The 25,660-nt window shown below is 37.4% G+C and overlaps 1 protein-coding gene and 1 non-coding gene across 4 annotated transcripts in view; both read right to left on the minus strand.

Annotated features, from left to right (window-relative positions):
* The window catches only part of LOC137258190 (chromodomain-helicase-DNA-binding protein 8-like), a 51,611-nt gene that overhangs the window by 5,208 nt on the left and 20,743 nt on the right, over positions 1 to 25,660 (minus strand). For all 3 annotated transcript variants that reach the window (XM_067795768.1, XM_067795769.1, XM_067795770.1), the window contains 38 exons: positions 23,306 to 23,380; positions 21,172 to 21,236; positions 19,834 to 19,951; positions 19,297 to 19,524; positions 18,767 to 18,894; positions 18,095 to 18,283; positions 17,647 to 17,701; positions 17,358 to 17,534; positions 16,789 to 16,950; positions 16,478 to 16,558; positions 16,234 to 16,390; positions 15,424 to 15,631; positions 14,999 to 15,194; positions 14,646 to 14,810; positions 13,961 to 14,140; positions 13,382 to 13,492; positions 12,649 to 12,917; positions 12,253 to 12,340; positions 11,957 to 12,059; positions 11,581 to 11,731; positions 9,940 to 10,029; positions 9,549 to 9,649; positions 9,304 to 9,421; positions 8,440 to 8,567; positions 8,133 to 8,251; positions 7,586 to 7,659; positions 7,080 to 7,291; positions 6,573 to 6,786; positions 5,960 to 6,108; positions 4,962 to 5,614; positions 4,713 to 4,820; positions 4,351 to 4,623; positions 2,892 to 2,988; positions 2,608 to 2,732; positions 2,054 to 2,125; positions 1,361 to 1,493; positions 982 to 1,160; positions 97 to 219 (listed from right to left, as the gene is read on the minus strand). In XM_067795768.1, the coding sequence (XP_067651869.1) occupies positions 97 to 219; positions 982 to 1,160; positions 1,361 to 1,493; positions 2,054 to 2,125; positions 2,608 to 2,732; positions 2,892 to 2,988; positions 4,351 to 4,623; positions 4,713 to 4,820; positions 4,962 to 5,614; positions 5,960 to 6,108; positions 6,573 to 6,786; positions 7,080 to 7,291; positions 7,586 to 7,659; positions 8,133 to 8,251; positions 8,440 to 8,567; positions 9,304 to 9,421; positions 9,549 to 9,649; positions 9,940 to 10,029; positions 11,581 to 11,731; positions 11,957 to 12,059; positions 12,253 to 12,340; positions 12,649 to 12,917; positions 13,382 to 13,492; positions 13,961 to 14,140; positions 14,646 to 14,810; positions 14,999 to 15,194; positions 15,424 to 15,631; positions 16,234 to 16,390; positions 16,478 to 16,558; positions 16,789 to 16,950; positions 17,358 to 17,534; positions 17,647 to 17,701; positions 18,095 to 18,283; positions 18,767 to 18,894; positions 19,297 to 19,524; positions 19,834 to 19,951; positions 21,172 to 21,236; positions 23,306 to 23,380 (5,874 nt within the window). The remainder of the gene's footprint in view (positions 1 to 96; positions 220 to 981; positions 1,161 to 1,360; positions 1,494 to 2,053; positions 2,126 to 2,607; positions 2,733 to 2,891; positions 2,989 to 4,350; positions 4,624 to 4,712; positions 4,821 to 4,961; positions 5,615 to 5,959; positions 6,109 to 6,572; positions 6,787 to 7,079; positions 7,292 to 7,585; positions 7,660 to 8,132; positions 8,252 to 8,439; positions 8,568 to 9,303; positions 9,422 to 9,548; positions 9,650 to 9,939; positions 10,030 to 11,580; positions 11,732 to 11,956; positions 12,060 to 12,252; positions 12,341 to 12,648; positions 12,918 to 13,381; positions 13,493 to 13,960; positions 14,141 to 14,645; positions 14,811 to 14,998; positions 15,195 to 15,423; positions 15,632 to 16,233; positions 16,391 to 16,477; positions 16,559 to 16,788; positions 16,951 to 17,357; positions 17,535 to 17,646; positions 17,702 to 18,094; positions 18,284 to 18,766; positions 18,895 to 19,296; positions 19,525 to 19,833; positions 19,952 to 21,171; positions 21,237 to 23,305; positions 23,381 to 25,660) is intronic.
* Positions 8,791 to 8,892, minus strand: LOC137259085 (small nucleolar RNA U6-53/MBII-28). The gene has a single exon (XR_010954692.1). It is a non-coding gene; the product is annotated as a small nucleolar RNA U6-53/MBII-28 (small nucleolar RNA).

Below are 25,660 nucleotides of genomic sequence, written 5' to 3' on the forward strand. Positions count from 1 at the left end.
AGCTCAACACATCCATACGTGAATACTGAAAAAATTAACCTGGACCTCCAAAGATCCAACAAGCCCAAGAGTTTTTCCCCTTGATCCTCCTCTCACCTTTTTGCCTGTTTCTCGATCTACAACCGAGACATTTTCCTGCCCTGTAAGACTTTCTACATCCAAAGTTCGGGGATCTACCCGTGGGCGCCGCCCCCTTCCCCTGGGCCTATCAAAGTGCTCCTGAAATGCGGGACAATGCAAATGGCATACTGTAGCAACAACAGAACCGCAAAAGAAAAAGCCTGTAATTCTGGTGCCTCCATGCAGTGTGCAGGGTTCTCCCTGCTGCGGGGCACATGACTACTACAATATCTAACACCACAGACAAAGCACTGAAGAAAATGGTTTGGAAAACATATGGGTTCTTTGTGGATTTAATTACAAAGTGAGCACAAGAGGCAAATAAACAGAACACTGCACAAAACTAAGTAAGCTCAGCATTCAAACAATCACTACTATTAAATGTCAAAGCAAAGCTGAAACAAGCTTAACGACACACTCCTTTCATTATTATTTTTTTCCAATTTATTTTCTCCCTTTGTGATTAAAACCTCAAATTTATTACACTTTGAACTCATCTTAGTTCCTTGTTAAATTTTTGTTAATGTTTCACTGCTGTGTTTCTTATCACCACAAAACATGATATCTTAGCACTTAATATCTAAATTAGTAGAAGGGCTTTTAGAACTGATGCATCTTCAAGAACATTTGGCATTATGTGTTTCATAAAATGTAAAATTGAACATATATGCCAAATTTGATATGTGTGTGTGTACATGCAGAATATCAAACAAAAATATAGAAGCACAGTTATAAAAGCCCTTGCGAGCATGCAGTAAATAAAGCATTACAATACAAGTCAGTTGTCTACTGTAAGCTTCAGAATTTCAAGCCTGAATCACAGCCATGTCAAATAAAGCAAAATCAGCACACAAAACAAACCATTGGTGACATGTGGTGGGTTATCTCCCCTGGTTCTTCCTCATCAACGGCAAACTCAGACTGGTCAATGATATAGTTAGGATGTGTCATGAGCCATTGTTCAAGGTCCTTCTTCCGAGGGGCTTCTTCTCCAGACAAACGACTTCCATCTTCAAGACAGATGACAGGAATTCGTTGATCTGTGATCAGAGAACATAGAGAGAAAATGTTCATAAAAGACAGATTCTGTACAAGAGGTTATTAAGGCATTAAATCTTTCTGAAACAAACAGGCTTCAGTTATAACATCTCACATTTATTTTTCTCAGAAGATTTATCCTGATCAGTGATTAAACAATGAACTAATTACTGTCTCAGAAAGACAAGAACAGAATATCCACCTGGATCTATACTGGCAAGAATCCTGGCCTGATGACGTTTAGCAATAGCTTCAGCGAGGGCAACCTCAGCCATCTTTTCTGCCTTACGTTTTCGACCTCGGCGTCTCTTCTCTGGCAACAGGCCTTGTTCAATCTATAAAATTCATACACATTCAAAAACATTAATAAAAGAACTGAATTACAACTCAAAACTGTGTTAAAGAAATTGGATAAAAACAGGGCAGATAAAAGCTCGAACCAGCAAACAAACAAATCATGAATGATAACTGCTACAATGCTACTGTGTTATTTCCATTCCAAATTGCACATCCTATTACATATACCAAGTTACTACTTTTGAGGGAAAAAATATTGGGGTTAATGTTTTTCATACAATGCCCTAGGGTAAAATATCACTTGGTCATGGTAATGTGACGTAATGTACGATGTTTTCACGTCACGTTGCTTCTATGACATTGCGCTCTACACACTCATGACATACCATGTTTACAACCCTCATGAGTATATCCCTCAGTCTCACTCGAGAAATACATACATTTAGCATCGTGTGACATGGGCACGCATATTATATCCTATATAATACTGCTCAGTAATAATTTTAACGATTAGCAACAAAAATTAAATACGAGATTAACTACTGTTAATCAGTGAATATCCCTGTGAAACGTTAATAGACAAAAAGTTATCACTCACCAGAGTAGCAGTAAGCTGACTTGGGTCAAGATCAGCTGCATTACTGCCATTAAGGAAGCTTTCTGTAAGTGCCTGTAAAAGATCATTCAGTATCTTACACTGAACATATCAAATACCTGCCCTAATGAAGAACATTTACCATAAAACATCATGAGTAGTTTTTCAACAACCCAGTTTCTTAATGTCTGCTTCATATTCATTAAACAGCAGTATACCATTGTGGTTAATACAGGATGCACAGAGTCTTTAACAGAATCAATGAAAAATCAGTGAAAATACATGTCCAGTTCTTGCATATAATACACTGAAAAAAATAACAATGGAAACCTAAACCTTTAAATATATCCCAAAGACTGAATTTACACATAGGAATGCTCCTCGGCCTAAGCTCAAGCACCAAGCAAGACTTGCGACTGGATTTGACGAACTTTCAAGCATATTAACCCAAGAAGGACCCAACAGAAAATCTGAAAACAGCAGCAATAACTCAGGACAAGAATAATTCTACTATCAAGTATCCCAGTGAATGACTTGATACATGGATCTCTACATACTGAAGCTGAGCCTGGTGTTGAGCCAGAAAGGTTCATTGCTGACTCTGACTGGCTTTCATTGTCGCTGGAGGCTGCACTGGTTGCTCCCTGAGTGCTCTGGTTCAACAGCTGCTGTACCCTTGCAGCTGAAACATACATGGTTGACTTTAGCCATGAGACACATAATTAGACACAGTAAATCTTATATTAATGCCACCTATAACTTGAAACTATTACTTTATACTTTAGCCATTATTTTCAAGCATTACATATGCTCCAAAAAAGAAACACATTAAAATAGCTACCCAACAGCTTGCTCTCATGCCCCCTGTCAGAATCGATTTCATATCGCTTTTTCCGACCACGGCCACGTTTATGGAATGTCATCTTCAGACCCTCGCCCTGAAAGACCAGACAAGCATATATGACCATGAGCAAGAGTGGTTCACATTTATAAAAGTGACATGATGATTAACATTAATAGATTCATTTCCATTACAGATTAAATTTATCTGATATAGGATAAAAAATTCAAAAATTAATCTTACTTTACAACACTTACATTAAAATTCAATAGAAAAAGATTACATTACAGACAATAAGATCCAAAAAGAGGATATAGAAGCAGCACAAGCAAAGTGAGGTGACTTCAGTGGCAATGTGTCAGGATTGCTCAATCATTCAACATACATATTGTCATTATATTTGTCATGGATTGGAAATATGATGTTGGACTTTATTAATAACTGCATGTTATTTGAGCATGTGTGAATGACCGGATGATGCACAATGACATGATGATTGGGTGTTAAGCACAGCGCATGCTGCATAATGCCAGTCAATGGAAGCACAGAAAGCTGATCATTCCGTGCTTGATGCATTCAAAGAGAGTTCTGGGCTGTGGAGTCCTTTTTATAAGCATACTGAATATCAATATATTTGCAAATGTTAAAGATGATGTTTATAAACAAAGTTCAAACGCTACTGTGGCACATTTTGAGTTACGCTATTAACGTCTATTGGAAGTAGTTTGTTTACAAACTACTGAGTGAGAGAGTATAGTTGACACTACTCTTAGCAGTATCATGACAGGGACACCAGATGTGGGCTTCACATACTGTACCAAATTGGGGAATTGAACCCGGGTCTTGGGCATGACGAAATTTTGTACCCTACCATCCCTCACATTACTGACATAATGTGAATTTAGGATTCTAAATAGGTTGTTCAGGCAATAATTCTTGACAAACTTATTACCAATGCAGGATGAAATGCAGGTATTTTTATTTTCTTATGATCTTAAAGGAAAGACGATACCTTGCATATTTCAATGTAAGAACAAAGCCTACATGTGAATAGACGTATACCTCTAGAGATGAAGACAGTTTGCACACTTTTTTTTCCAACTCTTAGTATCTGGTTACATTGGTCCACTAACACAACAAATTACCTTCTACCAGAAGGACAAATACACAAGGAAGCTCAACCAAAACAGCCCAAATGAAATCACGAAACAAAAGAACATACCCAAAACAAAGAAAAATATTCAGCGGTTAAAGCTGTTGCAAGCAACAGTGTCTAATCCAGCAACTCCTTCAGTCAAGATTTGTTAATAAACATTAGATTTTGTCACAGTAGGATTATCCTGGGAAAGACACTGGTGAACGTGCAACATGTGGCAGGTGGGTGTTTGATCTCCCTCAGCAGTGACAGCTGCAGCCATCAGCGAGCCAGCTATCCCGGCAGCAGATTATTTGAGCCTACCTCAGACACATGTACCTCAAAGTCCTTATCATTGTCACCACTTATCCTCATCACCTGCGGCGTTGGAGCTTCCAGTAAAGAGTCAGCAGCATCTGAGTCCATAAACGATCCATCACCCTTCGGAGTAGATGATCCCACAGGTGTGGCACTTCTTGAGTCAAATCCTGCTGATCCAAAGAAGGGTGGTCCTCCGGCAGATCTGCGTGCAAATGGCCACTCGCCATTCTCCACTGTGTAGCAGATGTGTTCCAATCGATGGAAAATAACTCGATCCTTAAATATAAAGTGTTGTTTTCAATAAGAGTCATCATAAAATTAAGTTTAGTTTACTTATGATATTTTCTAAAAAATTTAATACATACCTTTGGCCAGTCTACAACTGTTCCTAGAACACTTCTACCCGAGTAAATCTCTCCTGGTTCAGGGCCATCCATGTCAAGGTAGCCAGACTCATCCTGACCATAATACGGCTGAAATGCATGAAAAAGGTCTCAATTCAATACATTAACTTGGTATAGGGTATGATCTTAACAGAAAATGAAATAATAATGTTGACCAATTTCATCAGGAATATCTTCTACAAAAAGAGAAAAACAGATGCCCCTTCATACCGGCAAGTTGTCCTTCATGAGTTCTTCCTCCATCTTTCTCTCCTTCTTTACATCATTGATGATTTCCTGTACCTTCTCTTTCACAAGGTCTCTCTCATCCTTTGACTTTTCTTCTTTTACATCTTCATCGGTCACAGCACTTTTCTCTTCCTTCACAGGACTCACCTCTTCTTTCACTTCACTCTCAGATTCCTCTTTCACACTTTTCTCTTCCTTCACGATCTCTTCCACTTCCTTGTCACTCATCTCATCTTCATTTTTCACTTTCTCTTTTAATTTCACAAACGCTTTTTTGTCTTCTAAATCCCCTTTCTCCTCACTGTTTTCCACACTTTTCTCAGATGTTTCCTCTTTGATTTCTTCTTTTTTCACTGTCTTTCCCTCCACATCACTTTCACCACTCAACTGATCATCACCATTAATTTTCACTTTCTCAGTGTCTTCGTCACTTGGAACTTCTCCATTCTCATCTTTCACAACCTTTGCATTCTCCTCCGTCTTATCATCCTTTACAACAGCACTTTTTTCTTCATCACCATCTTCTTTTTCGCTCTTAGTGTCTTTTGAGGCTTCATCTTGCATGTCACCATTCTCAGATGATACTGTCTTCTTCTCATCCTCCACTTCAGGCTTCTCTTCTTTTGAAGGTGTATCTGGAGAAAAAAAGGGCAAAGTGCTCATTATTTGATGACACATGATCAAGAAAACAACCATGAGTGATGATTAAAAATACCGAAAAAAATTAATTTCAAATAAATACTAAGAAATGCACAGGTATGAGACTATTGAAAAACAGATTTGGGTCAAGTGAACTTCATGCTTACAAGATGTTCAGGAGACAAAATGTGTCAAGCATTCTTCAGTTACGCAGTGTTGACTACTCACTGAATCTCCTGGTCCCCGAAGGAAGCCAAGATTTTCTATGTATTAGAGGGGCAATTAACATCATCAGAATGCTCTCCCCATCCTAATTCTGTAGCAGCAACATAACCACTCACCCGGCATCCCTGGTACAGGCATTCCACTGTACGGGGACATCATCTGGTATGGGTTGTGTTGGTGGCGCAGATTCTTGGCCTGAAGCATCTCATGGAAGGAGAGAGTAGGGTCTCGGAGGATGTGGTAGTCTGTACGAGCCACGCCATGTCTGGAAATAATGTACTGGATTGTAAGTCGCAGGTGACAACTTTTGACATCATTCAATCATGATTATCACAGACAAAAAATATTACAAACAATATTCCAACATTTGTTGATGTTTTTACATAAATTGAGTGACTTTAGTAATACACTACTTTTGGCAATATTCCAGCAATATCACAATGGGGAACATCGGAAATGAGCTTCACACATTATGCTTGTGTGAGAAATCAAACCCAGGTCTTCAGTGTGATGATCAAATGCTTTAGCCACGGACTATTACACAGCCCTTTATATAAAGACAGAATCTTTCTTCTACTGATCCATAATGTAAAATCTCTAGAGACTAGTGAGGTCACACAGCATTTGAGGTAACATTACAGGGCTATCATGAAAAAGCAGATTCAAAATTGGTAATAGACTGGGGCAAGTACACTCTGAAACAAAAATACATGTTGTAGAATATCCTACCTTGCTGCCCCGATAAGCAGTTCCTTGTCATGTTTTCCACACTGCCACCATGATGGCATGTCGAAGGACGGCTGACATAGTTTGATATGTTCATCTAACTTAGGATTGACTAGGATCTCTTCCCGGATTTTGTTGAGAAGATCAATGCGAGCTAGACAGCGGCTGGCGCGTTCTTCCGTGATAGGATCAACATACACAGTATTTGGAGGTTTGGCTGAACAGAAAAAAAATGAACTTTAGAGCAGATCAAGCTCTCACATAGCATAATATTTGCCATAACCATAAAAAGGATGATTTTCATACTTATGATAGGGTTATTACAATATTTCTATGATACAAAAGGCTTAACAAGGCATACTTATTATGCCAAGTGAATATTTCCCTAAAAAGACAGCTGATTATCCCTACCAAAATTTAACTAGCATAAGCACTGTGTCTCCTTGAAGACTTTGTTTATCTTTTCAGAGTTCAAAATGGACATGAACAGACTATTTTTACCAATCTTACCTTCCTCAGGGGTCTTGAACTTGCCACACACACGCTGACACATGTGGTAGAAAGCATGGAAGTATTCTGCCAAGGTGTCATCATATTTCTTGTCCAGCCTGGCAAAACATCGGAAGCGGTCCCATCGGTACCTTCCCGTAGGCTTGTGATATTCCACTCCAAATGTTGACACAGTCCTGTAGAAATCAGCTTCTTCACGCCTTGACCACCGGCTAAAAGACAAATGTTAACTTATAGTCATTCAAAAGCAGACAAAAGATTTACAAATAAAATGTGAAGATCCATGAGATAAGCTTTTCCAGGTTAGGTTGGTGCAAGGCGATGGCAATATGGCAGCTCGCTCAATGGGAACAACTTCTCTTCAACATTTCCCTCGCACAGCTTCAACTTGTCGAAGGAAAACAGTAAATACATTAAGGAATAATGCAGGACAAGGTAAAAAAATTAGATAAATGGGTATTAGTATACCTTCTAAAGACTCAAAAAACAAAACAAGAAACACTCACTTCTGTAAGTACTCTTTCTTTTTATTTTCCCTGATCTTGGTAACTTCCTCAGCTTTTGATCGTCTTTCCATTTTCTGAAAAATTAGCATAAATTTCTGAGCATAAATAGGAAACTGTTCTGAGCTATATTCTAGTTATCATAAAGCATGTCAGCTTAATGTGTTAGAAAAAGCTACATTAGATGAAGGTACACCACTTTGGGAAGAGAATCAGTAAGGTTTTATGTTGCATTTAGGAATATTCCAGCAATACCACAGCCAGGGCCACCCAAAACAGGCTTTACACATAGTGACTATGTGGATAATCAAAACCAGGTTTTCAGTTGCAGAAACAAAACTGAAAAACCTAGAAACACAATCCAGAAGACCTAGTCCCTATGACCATGACCATCCGTGGTGCTCAAGGACGCAACTCTGTTAAGAAAATTGCTACCTTAAGGTGACCGAGTAGCCTGTGCTCTCTCCTCTTGAAAAGCAAATACCAACAAATCTCCATAGTAAGGTTACATAAATACACTTACATATATATATATACATTAAATACAAACCTTGGCTCTCTGCTGGAGTCGAAGTTGTTCTTTCTTGTGGTTCCTCTGATATCCCGTGATTACACGTCTCAGTCGTGTGTTCAACTCAGAAGGATTTGGGAATGGTAATTTGTCACCATCTGTAATATCAAAAATAGTTATGAACTGAGGTTCACAAAATTTGGGTCTCCATCTCATGTTTTTTAATGATTTAGCAATCTAGGGACCATATTAAATTGTTCATTTTCTCAATGGCAAGGAACTTAACTTGGAAGAGTGATCTACATGTACAAATATGAAACATGTCTGGCACAAGTAAGCGACTCACCATCCGCAGGCATTACTGGTTTGGTAGTTTTCTTCACAGACTCCGGTGCTGAGCTTTGAGACAAGTCTTCATCATCTTCATCGTCCTTGAGATTCATGGACTTATCTTCAAGATCATTCTCCTCATCCCTGAAATAACCCAAACTCTTACTACACTGTATACAAATACCACGAACAAATGGATGCCAAAAGGTTGTATACAACCAGGGAACTGGGAAAGAGAGCCTACTGATCCTTCAACCATGGTAATAATGGTGCTGGCCCTTCAAACATGATTCAAAGGATAGACTGTTCACTGTAGCTCATTATAAACATCCCCTTATGATCCAAATATCATAATCATCAACATTGCACTCTTCAGTTATGCGAAACTTCAACTCATGGTATAACCTCTTCCACCCAGCACATCTGGGTGTCGAAGTATCTGTATTAGCATGGCAAGTCATCATAAGAATGCAGAGTTGTAAGCAAAGAATTAAAAAATTTAAGGTACAATGCCAATTACATGTCAACACTAACTGCTGACACCAAAGGCAAACTTGACTATCAATAGTGTCAAGTGATAATAATTCGAAATAAAAGGCTACACCTTTCCGAATGATAGAGAATAATCTTTCGAATCCAAACAAAACATGAACATAATATCAGTGTTCACCTGAACTAGCATCATACACTATACTTAACAAACATTATGGATAACAACTTCTTATTTTGTGAGTGCGATGTTTGGATACACATTCTTGTACCATTGTCAAGCAAGAATGATACATGCAGAGGAGAAAATGTATATATATACTGAATGTAACAAAGAAAACATGATAATTAACATGCATGAATGGGTGGTGTGGAATAAGTTTGGACTTACTTCTCTCCATCATAATCATCATTCTGTTCTCTCGCCAATGCTTCACTGTCAGGAGGGCCACAACGATGAAGGAAAATGAGAGCAGGGTCAGATCTCATCAAATTGAATTTCTCATATCCTGGAAAAGAAAATCACCCAGTGTTCATTATTATGCTTGTTCCAATTCATCAATTTTGTATGAAGGTCAACAAATCATGATTTAATCTGAAGATACAGATTCCAAAACTGAAAACTAGGCAGCCTACCATGCTTGAAAACACCAATAAGGAGTGATCTGTCTGATTCTTCATCCCACCACAATGCAGGCAGTTCCCCATCCGCACATGGGGCAGGAATATCAATTTCACTGAAAACAAACAAAATATTGAGATCCCTAATGAAATAAAGATGGTAATTAGCTAAATAAAACTTAGCTGGGCATATGAGGAAATTAGATACGATCCCTATTGAAACAGTGTCAAAAACAACACATTTACTTAACACTATCACCACAAGAGACACCAGATACGGCTTGTACAATTGTGGGAAAATCACATTTTAAGCCTGTAATATTTCACGTAAGTTTTTTCAGGTTTTTAAGCAAGTAACAGCGACAATATATATCTGATAATACGGAATTGACAGTGGGACTGTTACCTGGCAGGCACACCCTGGAAGACTCGCTCTACTTCATCCCCAATTACTTCTTGTTTGAGGTAGTACAGCAGGCGCACCCGTAGAAGCACCCTGGAGGAGTAACATCAATTTCATGACAACGATTATGAACATTTAGTCAATCAGTTGACTCCATCCATTACAGTTTTAGGAGTCATTTAGGTTTGTATAAATTTGCCGTAAGATTGAAGGTTTTCCAAATACAGTCATCCCTCGCCATAACGCGGGTCTTGGGGTCCACGGATGACCCCCGCCGCGTTATTAGACATCCGCGTTATAGTACCTATTACATAATGTGGAACAAAGGCCGAGTTAGATCGTATATTCCAAGGACATAACAAAACTGCTGTTTCGTGAATTGGGTCCAGTAAAAATATATCGTATTGTTGAAGGTGAAAATAAACAAACTTTGAAAATGAAAATATATATATGTATGGGAAACTTTGCGATAAAAAACACTACCTGTTATCAAAGACGTATATTCATGTGAATATATGTCTTTGTTATTCAACTAAGCCGGAAATAGCGATCAGCTGTGCACAGATGTTTTGGTCCAATGTACCGGTGTTTCAGATAAAAACGATCCGGTAATATCACATCAAAGAACTTCTATTCCATTATCAGAATATTTTACATATTAAGCTGTTATTGTAACAGATTATTTTACATTGCTTTATGCCTAGTATATAATGCGAGTTTTCTGCAAATATATTTAACATAACAATGAACACAGGCCTTTACCTGTCTTGATACAATTTACGTGGGAGACAGTTTGACAACCCACCGCAGACTTCCCGCGATACTTGCAACTTTGTAAAAAAAAAAACCCCAAATTTTTCCCATTTAATTGTTGAAACTTGACTTCAATGAGTCAATAACGCAGGTCTCAGAGTCCATGGATTACGAGACTGTTATCTGTTGGTGACTGCTAAGAACAATGTGAAATTGGTGCTATCGGAGTAGGCGCGAAAAACGGACCCTCATGAAGGAGTTAAGCGGAAGTTGTACTTGTATGGAATGAGGTAATGCTCTCACAGTGTTTCCGTTGTTTCTGTCAACAGTTTTAATAAATAAAATTGGGGTTGAATTTAATCAAGAATGTGGTTTCTAACACCATACAACCTGGGATGCTAAAGCGCGGTGTGTTGCATCACAGCAAACATCATAAGTACTTGTAGTAACTCGACTGATAGCATGTCACGTCTTTCATAAGTTACTGCTACGATGTTGGTATGATTATTGAGAGAACCCTGCAAGTTTTAAGCATGTGAAACACAATGGATATGTACGATAAACACTGTCAGTTGCCATCATCCGCACTTAATTTCACAAGTTTACGTAAGTTATAAGGGCGCAGCAGCAGATTTGTTGATGAGCTATTTTCGATTTCGTGAAGGGGTGTGATCGCAGTACAACCTTTTTATGGGAGCAACGGATTACCCCGTGGTTTAACCGAATCCGCGTAATCGCGAAGCGCGTTATTGCGAGGGATGACTGTAATAATCATGTAATCTAGTGGATGAAATTATTTCTGTAATGGTGCACAATATCATAAATGTCAGTTTAGTTGACTGCACAAGATCTACATCAAGGATTCCAAAACCTTCAGTTCTCAATACTCACTTGTTTGAATGTCGGAACAGATGTCTCTTGTACCCATGATCCAGAATGGCATCAGGGTCAAAGTCAAGGGTGGACGTTTCAAATTCGGGGCCTTTGGAAGTCTGCTTTTGCTTCTTGCCCTTCCGGCCTCGAGGAACAGGGGCAGATAAACCTACACATAAAGGAATATTTCATGTTACCAAAGACATTCATTCCAAAATAGGGTGCATACAAATATCAAACATATTTAAATTGTTAGACTTATTAAGTGCATGATTAAGATTCCATATGTTGCAGTAGTTATAGGCCAATAATTAAGCTTACAAAGTTTCCCTTGGGGAATGTAAAGCAGATAATTACAGATAAAAGCCTATATGATATGTCACACTTAACAAACCTGAGTGATTTTTGAGCTGGTCTTCGTCATTTTGAGAAACAAGATCCCAGATGAAGGTTTTGATTCTCTCATCACCCTTGTAGAATTGGAGGGAATGCACCAACTGTGAAAGAAAACAATGGTGCATATGATACTCTTCTCTTTTGATTTATGAATCTATAATCAAACTATTTGGAAAGATTTTTTTGTTTTTTTAATCAATTGGGTAAAACTAAAAAGGATGTCATTTTTCCTATAATGATCAGCCATGTATCTTTCATGATATCCATTTACTGATATGTATTACTAATACTTACAATAGCCTTTGCAATAACTTCAACGTCCTTTTCTTCAAGTCTTCTCTTGAATCTGGCATGAGCAAGTATTTCTGACCATCTGCCCCAGCTGTGAACAATTAGCAGTTATTCATGTACAATCATGTAGTATTCAATGTATTTTGTTTCCAAGATATCCACTTTAATGATGCTAACTTTGTACTTACAGGAACACAGTTAAATTATTGTATGTGGACTATATAATCCAGTGATTGATATTATCAACATGTATCAAAAGCTGGGATACAATGACATGTATCATCTAGACCACCTGATTCTGATTGTGGACACATCTAACAATCATGAGTTTAAGAATAACTTACTCAAATATTCAAATTAGATAATGATGAAAGGTTATTATGAAAATGGTAATCTTACCCATAAACAAGAAGGTTCTTCTCAACCTTGAAGCACTCAGATCGATGGAAGCCATCACCAACTTGATCATCAAGGGGATCAAAGTCATCATCATTACGGTTCCGGCGGCGGCCTCGCTTGCCCTTTCTGCCACTGCGAAGACCAGAGACTTCTTCCTCTCCACCACTGTCTGATGAGGATTCAAGGTCACTTATTTCCATCATGGCATCCTCGTTACCATATCGAGCTGTCTGTTTCCTCTGACGGGGCTCTTGAATAATCAGAGTATTCTGAAGAGAAGATGAAATAGTTCAGTTAATGTTGATTTGAGTGAGAGTGAGTTTAAGTTTAAATTTAGTTTTATGCTGCAGTCGGCAACATTGAATCTACATGGAGTTGGTCTGTAAATAATCGAGTCTGCACCAGACAATCCAGTGATCAACAGTATGAGCATTGATTTGGGCTACTGGGAACCGATGACATGTATTAACAAAGTTGGTGAGTCTGACCACCCGATCCTGTTAGTTTCCTCTTTTGACAAGCATGGGATACTGAGGATCATTTCTAACCTGGATCTTCACAGGTATTTAATGATGACTAGTGGCAAGGCAATATACATTTTAACATTCTGGGGTTTCTGACATGATAATTTTGATATGATTTACCTTATGTGTGTAAACCATAGAATTACTTAACAGGGCAATTAGGACTATTGCATGCAAATACATGCAAGATGTTCACCCAAGATACTTACTCTTGACTTGAGTTCATCAACATCGATGTCAGCCTTCTTTGCCCACTTCTGCCAGAAGTTTGGATCATTGATGTCAATATCACTTCTGTTTGAGGACATACTGAAACTCGCCTGAAACAGATTATCAGCAATATAAACAAAAGCGCATAATACAGTCAGCTGCCTTCACAATTTAAGCTGCCAGTGTTGATTTGGTCAAGGATAGCACTCAGGCTAAATGAGTATCTGAACTAGCAACTTTGGTTAACTCTACAATCAGCAACCAGCGAGTGAAGTAGACGATCTCAAAATGTCAAATTCCCAAGTAATGATGTAATCACTCTCACATTCTTTATAGTCATATTCTGTAGTATTAGCTATTGTAAATACTATCAGCATTCTTCATGAAAAACATGTCATCTTGTAAATAATTCAGTATGGGTTCAAGCAAGGTGACAGTTTCTGCAACATCCACTGTTCTTGGTGTTGATTGAAAGAAAAGTAAGCATGCAGCCCTATCATCTTTTTACATCATACAGACAAACATGGGCCCTGACAAGTTCTAACCCAAACTTTGTACCAACACAAGTGTGGACATACCTTAGCAAAAGTTGATCCCTTGCCTTCTGATTCTATCTGAATGACCTGTGTTCTTCTTTGCAGGATCTGATCAATGTCCTCTTCACAGAACTCATCTCCAGCCTTGTCATCCTCCATCAGAGCCCCATAGGCACCTTTCTTTAACAGCTCCTCAATCTCTTTTTTTGACATCTGGGATTGCTGCAGAACAGGAGTCAGTGAGCAAATTTTAGGACAAGAATTAACCATAACTTTATATGGTGGTGAATGATTCATTCTCAGCTGAAATACTGTCACTGTTCTCAAACAGAAACAACTTCTTTCCCCAAATTACATCAGTTTGCAAGAGATGACAGTGAAAATGAGGTATGGGACTGAGTACATGAAGTGAAAGAATATTGTCTTATACCAGTCAGGAATGCTGTATTGGTATCAAGATAGTATGTTTAGAACTTGCAGGCAAACCAAAGGCTCACTTCTGTACTGACACTTTTGGGAGGAGGACATAAAGTCAGCCGAGTTCTCTAAACTAGCATGAGTTCCTGATAAATCTGCACTACCCTTAATTTCCCATAGGGATCAACAAGTGAAAAAGGTTTGCACGTCATACCATAAGACATAATAATATAACAATGCAAAAATTGACAAGCTGAAAATGACCTCATTATCACAAAATTATACCTCAATGACCAAACAATGAACTTACAGCATTGGCATTTTTCTCTCCGCCCATGGACTGAAGGACAGCCTTGTCCAAACCAAGTTTGAGTGATGCACGGTCAAACATCTCTCTCTCATATGAGTTGCGTGTTATCAATCTGTAAACTTTGACGGACTTCTGCTGTCCAATACGATGACATCTGGCCTGGGCCTAAACAAATAAAAAGCTTGAAACTTGAGTTTCTTGCCAAAGCCTTTCATCAACACAAGGTCACAGGATGGATTGTCATCTTGTGCTGTAGTCTTTTCATGAGTTGTTTCCTTCAGTTTAAATAACGCATACTGTCTTTCATAAAACACATTTCAGACCTGAACATGCTGATAACAGCGAAATCTCACCTGCAGATCATTCTGTGGGTTCCAGTCAGAGTCATATATTATCACAGTATCAGCAGCAGTCAGGTTGATACCCAGACCACCAGCCCTTGTACATAGCAGGAACACAAACCGATCAGATTCAGGCTTTGAGAACCTGTCAATGGCTTCTTGTCTTAAGTTGCCTCTTATCCTACCATCCAGTCTCTCATACAAATATCTGAAAGAAACATCGATTGTTTCTTGATAATCATTTTTTAATACTATTTCATGCAAAAGGACTGAATTCCATTCATAAACTATGAACAAATTGTTTAGCATTAAATGAGTATTTCAACATTCTAAAGAATGTTATAAGGTTCGTTCAAATCAAATCTCCAGACAATATTGAGACCATTTAACAAACGAAAACATCCCCTAGTACTTCTATAAAACCACCAGCAACTCACTTTCTCTGAATGAGGTAGTCTTCAAGGATGTCCAATACCCTGATCATCTGGGAGAAGATAAGGACTTTGTGTCCACCCTGCTTCAGTTTTGGAAGCAACTTGTCCAGGAGCACCATCTTGCCACAAGAATGGATGAGTGCATTGCACAGCTGTTCTGTATCATTACCATATTTCTCCCTGGTCTCTTCCAGGATCTTATCTTCAGCACCTGAAACAATGTCACATTCAAACACTTTCAGTCACATGATTTTCATGTAATACATCATATTAATCAACATGTTTACCTTGATATTAAATAAACTTATTCACTAAGATAATATATGCTTTTTCATTTATCCCATACCTAAGTCAAGTTTTAAAATCTGTGACAGATACATCCCACCTACACCTCCACATTTTGTTAGTAAACATGTTTTGAATGATAGACTTTATTTTTCTGAAAAATGAGAATAAATTTCTGAGCATAAGTAGGAGATAGTGATAGAGGTGTCCATCCTTTCACTGAGCTGGGTTTCAATGCTGTTTCGAATATTCAACATGCTAGTTATATCAAAGCATGTCTCGGCCCTAGGAGAGAGAAAATCCTGAAGCGATGAAGGGATACTGCGTTTGGCAGGGAGTTAGGCTTTAAGCTGCTTTTAGCAATTTTTCAGCAATATAACAACAGGGGACACCAGAAATAGGCTTCACACATTGTGCTCATGTGGGGAATCGAAACCAGCTCTTCAGCGTGATGAGTGAACACTTTCACCATAAGCCTTCCCCATAGCCCTAAATATGTTCTGAGAAAATGCAATGACTGCTGCTCACCTTGAACAAGGTATGGATGATTACAGCACTTCCTGAGCTCCATCATTGTGTTCATGAGGTTAGGTACATTGGCATAACTGCCAGCCTTAGACAGGAAGGTGAAGTTCCTCTCCAATATGGCTCTGTAGTATTTCTTCTGGATATTCGTCAGCTCCACCTAAAACATTACAGGTGAATTAAGGTGATCTCCTACAAAGTCCTATCACAATAACCTCAATAGACAACATATGAAACATTTATTTACCTCTACAATGGTTTCTTCTTTAGGTGCCAAGTTTTTCTCAACATCCTCTTTTAACCTTCTCAACATCATTGGTTTCAGGATCTGAAATACAATCACATATCAGTAATGATAGAGAGTGAGGTTTTACTCATCATTAGCACTAATCTAGCAATATGACAACAGTGAACACCAGAAATGGGCTTCACACACTGTAATAGAAATAAAGAAATATATCCATTTTAAATTTTTTTTTTTCTACTACACACATCTTTATATTCTCTCTATATCTACACGTGACAGTTATTATGGCCTAATTCCTTTTTGCTCTTTACCTTTTTCAGTTCATCAACTTGGCTCTCTGTCTTGAGTTCACCAAAGTCATTCACAAAGGACTGAGATGAGCTGAACTTGGTTGGGTTGAGGAAGTGGAGGAGAGAGAAAAGCTCCTCAGTGTTATTCTGGAGAGGAGTACCAGTCAGCAACACACGATGCTCCTACAACCACATTACAATCAAACATCTAGTGATAATCCAATGGTCATCCATTAGTTACAATTGTGAGCAAGTAGGATAGGATAATGGCATAGGTCTAACAGAGGGTTAATCATGTTTTGCACAGTCTTATGAAATTAAATCTCAAAATGCAGCTTGCTATGCACATTTCAGTTCACTGAGTTCATGTTAAGTAATAATTTTGTAATTTGCTACAAATGTGAAGATGATCATAAACTGTTTTGTGCCTAAGGTCTACTGGACAATCTCATCGCTTGTCTTCATCATTAACTGTAGATAACATTTCATTTCATCATTCTTTTGTCAAGATTTGAAGAAATGGTCCTAAAATAGGCTAGCGCCTTATTTAGTACACAGATCTATAATAACTAATTGCAACGTGGACGTACAATATCAATCTGGCGAAGTCCTTCCATTAATCGACAGTTCTTGTTCTTCAGTCTGTGTGCCTCATCTATAACAGTTGCTCTCCATTCAATAGTAGAGAGGAGTTCGAGATCCGAGAGAATAACCTCATACGTTGTGATCAGGGCATTGAAGCGGTAAATGTTTGGGATTTTGATGCCCTGAAAGTAGTGAATATATTTTTCAACAGGCACTCATTACATGTAAACATAAACAGCATTACATTATGCAGCTAATGTAAAAGCAATAAGCAACTTGGTGAAAATAACCTACCTGTTCATCCTTGTAGTACATTTCATATTCTTGCAGCATGTTTCTGCTGGGGGAACTAAAAGAAAAAGACACACAATGTGTAGCACCATACATTCATAATAATGCAGTGTACAAATTCTTTTAATTTGCTACAGTCTAGTGTACTGTAAGTTTCATCTCTGCATTAAAATGTCTTGTGTAACACAAACTTGCCGATCATGGCTAGCAGTAATTAATCACACACAATACATAAATAGTGTTGGCTTCACTGTAACTTTCCAAAAGATTGCAAAAAGAATGGGGAGCTGATTATTACTGTTGTTTTCAAATTTGAAATATTTAAAATGCATACAACCATAGTCTCTTAATCAGTGGTGCCAGATTATTGAAAGAAAGCATTTTCACACTTTATGTGTACAAGTTAGGGGCAAAAACTTGCAGAAGTATGTTTAAATTTGTCTGTACTTACGTTCCATGGTACACAATGACGTTCATGTCTGTCCATGTTTCAAATTCTCTTTGCCAGTTTCCTAAAGTTGACAGAGGTACGATCACCAGGTAGGGGCCTTTTACTCCGTAATGATACATTTCATGCAAGAATGTAATGCTTTGAATTGTCTTTCCCAGACCCATCTCATCAGCAAGGATACAGTTTTGTCTGAAAGAAAGTAAAACAACTCAGAAACAAGCACCTCACGCTTTCCATGCATGTCTAACTTTCATGCACTCTCCACCCCAAAAACACATCATAAAAAGAATTATCTCTCATAGCAAGTTTCAAAAAGAAATATGAAATGAATTAGGAATTCTGCCCAGAAAAGGCACATAAAAGTAATATAATAATATGAACAATTCAGTTTAACCCTGACTATCTAAATAGTTCTGTATTAATGTTACATGATTAGTGATGACTGTTGTTTCTGACAAATGCTCAATACATAAACAGTAATAGAAACATGAAATCAAGCTGATTCTCGGTCAAAGAAGGAATGAAATGCATTAATAAAAACATTCTCTAAAACAGACATCTAGCATTTTCCCTGTACTAGAAATAATATTTTTAGAGTTAAACAAAAAAAACCAAAAAAATCAGTGAACATACAAAACAAAGTGGTTTTACTAAGATGACACACTATCTTACCCATTGTACCAACAGAATGTAAGCCAGTTGACACCCTCAAGTTGGTACTCTCTCAGCGTATTATTTCCCTTGTATGTCCGTGTTTTTTCCAACTTCTTCCACTCGCTCGGTTTAGGACGAGCAATTTCCTGAAGGATAAACATGCCATTTTGTAATAAACATTTTGCAATTGTTTCAACTTCTGCAAAAGAATAACACTGACATGGTTTCTTATCTTTTATTCCTATGACACCTGAATAGAAATGTTTACTTAAAGTGATCTGAGTTTAGATTTATGCCCGCACTCTGCAAATTTCCAGTCATATGTGGCGGTCTGTTAATAATCTGGAACAGACAATATTGTGATCAACAGCATAAGCATCATTCTATGCAACTGGGATACAATGACCTATCAACTTAGCCAGCGAGCCTGACCACCTGATCTCATTAGTCACCTCTTAAAACATGATTACAGAAGTGATCTGAAACATAAGAACATGTTCCACAAGGCCAACATGTGACAAACTTCATATGACAAACTTCCTACTCACAGCTCTATCTTCTTCTGCAGGAACTTCCCTCCACTTCTTAAAGAGTTCCACTTTCTTTGGGTCAACATCTTGTTGCAGTTCCCATGTGCTCTCCTCATATGAAAGACCACGCCATTTGACCAGGTAATGAGTCAGCTCAGTCCCTGTGTTGGGGTCAGTGGTCACAGACATGTCCAACACACGGTCAACCTCTACATAATCTGGGTTGAAGTACTCATCATCTTCATTCTGTCATAATTAAATCAAATATATTAAACCATTTATATCAACATCTGTTACATAGACACAAAATAACATGTTTGAAATGATTCCACTAGCTTGCTGTGGGTGGGTGCACATGTCTACTTTTGCACTACACTCAGCAATATTTCAGCTATATGACGATGATGTAATATGTCTGTAAATAAGTCTGGACCACTTGTTCATTGAAAGAGCAACAGCAAATAAAAAAGGTAAGAGTCATCTGTGTGAAAAAACCAACACATTTCCTCTTATGATTTGAAGTGCATGGCTATGGCCTGACCAACATGTTCTCACCTGGTCAAAAATGCTATTAAGTTGTAGTTTTTTCAACTTATAGCGCTTGATCTTGGACTGTATCCTCTTATCCTTCTCCAGTTCTGGAACTGTTCTCCATTCACAATGCAAGTATGAGCTGGAACAGAAAGTTAAATGGTTACACTCCTGGCAGACAAATTTACAATGCATCTGAACATACAGCAACTAAAATAAAGTCATAGTAAGTACATAACACAAACAAATAAAACAGTGAGTGGGTAAGTTTAGTTTTTAGACCGCTTCGGGCAATAATTCAGCAAAAACACAGAGAGGGACACCAAAAATGGGTTTCACACATTGTTCCAAAACTTCCAATGTGGGAAATTGAATCCAGGTTGGCATGATTGGTAAATGCTTAACAACTTGGCTATCCCCTCACCTAAACAGCAAAACTGGAAGTAAGCACTACACAGCTTCATCACCTACACTGTGATGAAATCCATCACGGACCATGCTAACATCACCTCTTTCACCATCACAATACTAGACCGCATACTGCACTTATAAAAGTAGCTTTCTAATTGCATCACAATGTACAGGACTGTCCGAGGCATGGTGAATCACAAAATTTATGCTCAAAAGAAAGTGAGCAAGTAAGCTAGCGTAGCTTAGCTGCTTAGTTTTACGCTGCTCAGCAACATTTCAGCCATACGGCAACCGTTTGTAAATAATCGAGTCTGGACCAGACAATTCAGTGATCAACAGCATGAGTATCAATGTGCACAATGGAGAACCCATGACATGTCAATCAAGTCAGCGAGCCTGACCATCTGATCCCGTCAGTTGCCCCTTACAACAAGCATGGGTCACTAAAGGTCAATGTTCTATAACCCATACCTTCAAGGGTCTGAGCTAAAAAGAAAACATGAAAGACAACATCTGAACCATAAACTCTGGAGCATGCACAATAGGCTTCTTTGGCCCCATGTCAACAACACTCATGTTTCATCCTTAGAAGGTTAGAATAGTTGTAGCAAATGAGAGTGAGCTTAGCCTTATGCCACTTTTAGCAATATTCCAGCATAATATCATGGCAGAAATGGACACCAAAAATGGGCTTCACACATTGTACCAATTGTGGAATCGAACCCACATCTTCAGAGTGACAAGCGTACATTTTACCCATGAGGCTATCCAACCACCCTACTTCTTATGACATTGACATTTGTCATTCTGTGTCATGTCTTTATTTGAAATGTCCACAGATGGCCTGTTTGGAATATGCCATCATAACATTTAAACATGCAATAGAGACGACTATGAAGTAATAGGTTGTACATTAAGCGGCAACATATCATTATTAGGAAATGCACTCACTAGTTCTTGTACTTGACAAAGAATTCCTCCTCTTCTTCAGGCTCCTCTGAACCGTCATCACCTTCCTGGATTACAATTTAAATATTTGTAAATACTAATGGTGTAAAGTTTCATTGATAGCATTGATTTTTGCATCATCAACTACGCAATATGAGTGCACTGATGTGTACCACATTTAGGCAATATCTCCATGACACATTGACGTATCACAAGAAACGATATACCCATATCAGGTAACTAGTATATGAGCACACATAGGCAAATTCAATAACTTGACCATCAGTATCAAAATGGTATGTTTCATACATTAGCTAAACCAAGATATGGGAAGATAATTGTGGCCACAACAGATCACAATACAACCGAATCTACCACTCACAAACACATGCTAAGCTTCTGAGAGGAAAAGAATAAAAATTGTTTCTTAGTCATTTTCTTTGTAATGTTAACCCCTGAAAAAAAAAACCCCAAAAAACGTTAAATGAAAGTAACCCATACATACAACAAAACCCCTTCTTCTAGTCTTTTTTTATATCTATTCACTTCATCTACATAATTTACAAAGTTTTCAGCTTAATTCCACATGATTTCTTTAAATTTGACCAAATATATACTAGTCCATATTCAATACCCAAAGAAGATCTGATTTCCCCCCATGATAATCTGATTTTGTGCTATCCATTCAATTGTAAATTTTATGAGCCTTAATCTGATATCTTTGAAGAATCAGTTTAATTTCTCTATCCAGTATTTTTAGGTTTGTACTGTTTAATGGTTTATTCTTTTGCTCAGGTGAAAATTGGAAGGAGTAGGCCTATTGTATTAGAAATAGGAAGGAAGTTGAAGTCTTTGAAATTCTTCTGAAGTTTAAAAAGAAATTGATCCTCATACGAAATTGTTTGTACATGTATTTGTTATCCTTGTTACATGAACAAAGGAAAAGGAACTGGTGTATATATGAAGGACGGAAAATTTTTAAACTCAGTTTACTGTAAAAAACTTGTCTCCATGTTTTATTTGACAATTAACATCATTTATTAACAACTACAAATGATGTGTTAGCTTCGTTTAGAAAACAATGATAAGTAAAATTTAGAAAACAGATGTAAAGACTTTGGTTTTTTTTTCAGCGATTCTGATATCTCACATAAATTACAATGAATTGTGTGAAGCACTGGTGTAGAAACACAACTTCCCGAGGAAACCTTATTTCCAAATCTATTTTATTAGAAGTATACTGAATATGTTTGACAGCATTTTCAAAAGCATTAAATCATTAAATTAAATGTTTGTGTGACTGTAGTTCTTCTGCACAACAATTTAGGTTTTGAATCATTTTGTTCATCATACATCTGTTCTGTTATTAGACATTGTACAGTATTGAGATACATATCATATCACCACCATTGTATCGTGATGATAATCGTCTTGGAGGTTCATTGCTAATACTTTCATGATACATATCGTCTCACCTCATTAAACTGGTATCGTCTTGCCAGTTAAGCCATGATATACAGCTCTAGTAAATACCATCTCATAAAGCAAAACAGTAAAACTCTTGCAACACATATTCCCTGAACCCCAAGTACATGAGATGATATTGTAAAAAAGAGGAAAATTTATGTTGTCTAGACAATACCAAAGTTTTAAAGTATTGTGCATCATGACATACACACGAAAATTTTTTGATAACCTATGAAATCACTAATGTGACTCTTACTGAATCACTTGCTTGTCAACAACAAGCCTTTAGATTTCTTGGTACAGTTGGATCTTGTCAACAAGTCAAACCCAAAACATGTTAGTCTCATAAAGAAGAAGCTGTGTTCCGAAACTGGTTGACGGATCAAGACATGTTCAATGAATACACATAAATTACAAGATAAATGCATGTGCCTGAAATAATAATAATAAAATAATGACAAATAACTGGATTCACATGGTGATGAGTATATGCATAATGCAATTTCCTTGTCTTAAATTTCAAAATGAATGATAATTAGAATTGCATATCAGCTATAAATGACAGTAAGACGAGACATAATGTGCATACATCAACATTTGCAATAATCTCACTAAGTGGTAACTGTTTTAACATTTGCATAACCGTGCATAATTCAGACAAAACACAAACCTCCTTGTCATATTTCCTCATTCGGTGACCTAGAATCTTCTCTACAACAATGGTGTCTTCTTCTGCAGTTGCCTCCTGTAAATACAGCAATCAATGTTCAAGAACGACTTCTTCAATGTTAATCTGTCAATACTCTATTTACAGTTCAACCCTGTTTATCCGGATGCTATGGTTTCACTCGAAAATCGTTCGGATAGTGAGATTTCCGGTTAACTGGATCAAACAAGCAAAACGTGAAAATTAAGTGAAAGCCCCCCAGAAAATAAAAAATTCATGTACACATATCAATAAATCAACAGTCAATAGTAATAATAGTGAATCATCAGAACATATAAATGTATCGATAATACATGCAAGTCAGAACACAGGTTACCATTTGTCAGGTAGTCTGGACGTAATTGTATAGCGTGTGGACCTTTAAATGGTAAGTTAGATGAAAAACATAAATCGATGACAAAAAGTTTCTATTTTGCCAATTACACATTTTCCTTTTTAAATTTTGAATGCCCTAAAAACACATGACATTTCGTCGAACTTATGCTGTCTGCAGAAAGTAAACTTATGGACAGGATCACATGACTTAGATCATGTGGCAGGCTATTTTTAACTTGCACAGTGACAGATAAAAGGGGTTAATTTATAAGTGTTATATACAGTACAATTACAGTGTAGTTTACCTTAATCCTACTTATAATGTGTTTTCGTCACTGATGAGATGTTCTCACGCGCCAAATCCTGATGGACAACCCGAGTGACACACGTCACTGGTGTTTTGATGGCTAATAAATCAACTCGTACCAAATGCCTTCCGACAGATTAAGAATGAAATCACATGGTTGTGTGGTAAACGGTATTGATGTGACACATACACATGCACGTTGCACAAGATCATTTTTCAATGGGAATCTATGGGAATGGTTTGAAAATTCACTGTCCGGAAGCGGGGTCTGACTGTATACTGAGGGAGAAAAATAAAGGATCACATAAAAGCATTAGCATTCCTCTTTTTTTGCCCCCCCTAGGTTTCTTCACAAGCTATGTGATACCAAGCTTGGAAGAAACAAATAAAGGAACACCATCCTATCAAGTGATCCCTTATGACGTACCCTCAGTATACATCAATACGTCTTGATCTAAACTGTTTAACATTACCATGGCTATGTCAGTAGTGAAACAACTTCACATTCATGAATAACCATGGCATGTCTGACATTCACGTTCACCAAATGTCAACTCCTTCAGCACAAATCAACCAGAAGCTTTTACTACTGTGACAACAAGTTGACACACTCAGAAATGATATATGAAGATTACACTTAAGAAGGAAATTATCAGTCTGTCAAACATTTTTGAATATACAAGTCATATATCAAATGGTAGTCTAATAATCCTACTGTTAATATATTAAATGAATGGTTATCACACTATTTCAATAATGTACTGATGACATAAAGCCATTATTATTAGATTTAAGGTAACAAATTCACAGCATCACGCATAAGTACCAAGGAAGCTAAAATGACAAGTTTCATCAGGTATTAGTCTTAACATCCACATCTATTGTAAATGAGAAACAGATCTAATTATGCATCCATCAACACATTTTTCTCCAGAATAGTGGTTTTCTTATCAGCAACATGAGACAGCACCCCCCAAAATATGACAACTCATCTATGGTTTGTTTTAACAGCAATCTTGAAGTTTGAATTTTCTTCACTGCAACATGATTTTATTTGATAGAAATTGATATCTAAAGACCTTGTTTAGCCACAATCTCCTACAAGACTATGATAAGTAAAATGCAATTATAGCATTGGATATGGTCTAGTGCATGAAAATGTTTTAGACCCAGATGAAGGTCTTCTGTTCAGTTACGTTATTTTGAACATTTCAAGCATGAAATAATGGGTTTTGTTTAAAATATAAAATTTGTCAGACATCACCAATATGCAAGGTAAGGTCCGTCACGCTTATTGTGGCATCAAACATTACTATTGAACAGAAAATCCAAGTCAAATGCACTAATGTCATAACTTAAAACAATCACAAAAAGATGCATATAGTAGTAACTTAGATAAAATGGTAACACTGATGCAAGTCTGACAATTTTTTGAAACATATTTGTTTCTCTTATTTATTACTTGAGTAAGCATGAGAGCCATGACGACTTGTTTCAATAAGATTGTAATGAATAGTTCACAACACGAATCCACTTCTGCTATTGGATAAATTTGATACGTATTAATCGGTCCTGTGAAAAGGGAAAGATTGAATAAATGATAGATGTGACTTGTAGGTTAATATAATTAGATATCATTTTGATCTGTTTATGACTTTACTTAATACTGCAAGCTT

The sequence above is a fragment of the Haliotis asinina genome, chromosome 12 (genome assembly GCF_037392515.1).
Source record: "Haliotis asinina isolate JCU_RB_2024 chromosome 12, JCU_Hal_asi_v2, whole genome shotgun sequence".
Lineage (NCBI taxonomy): Eukaryota > Metazoa > Mollusca > Gastropoda > Lepetellida > Haliotidae > Haliotis > Haliotis asinina.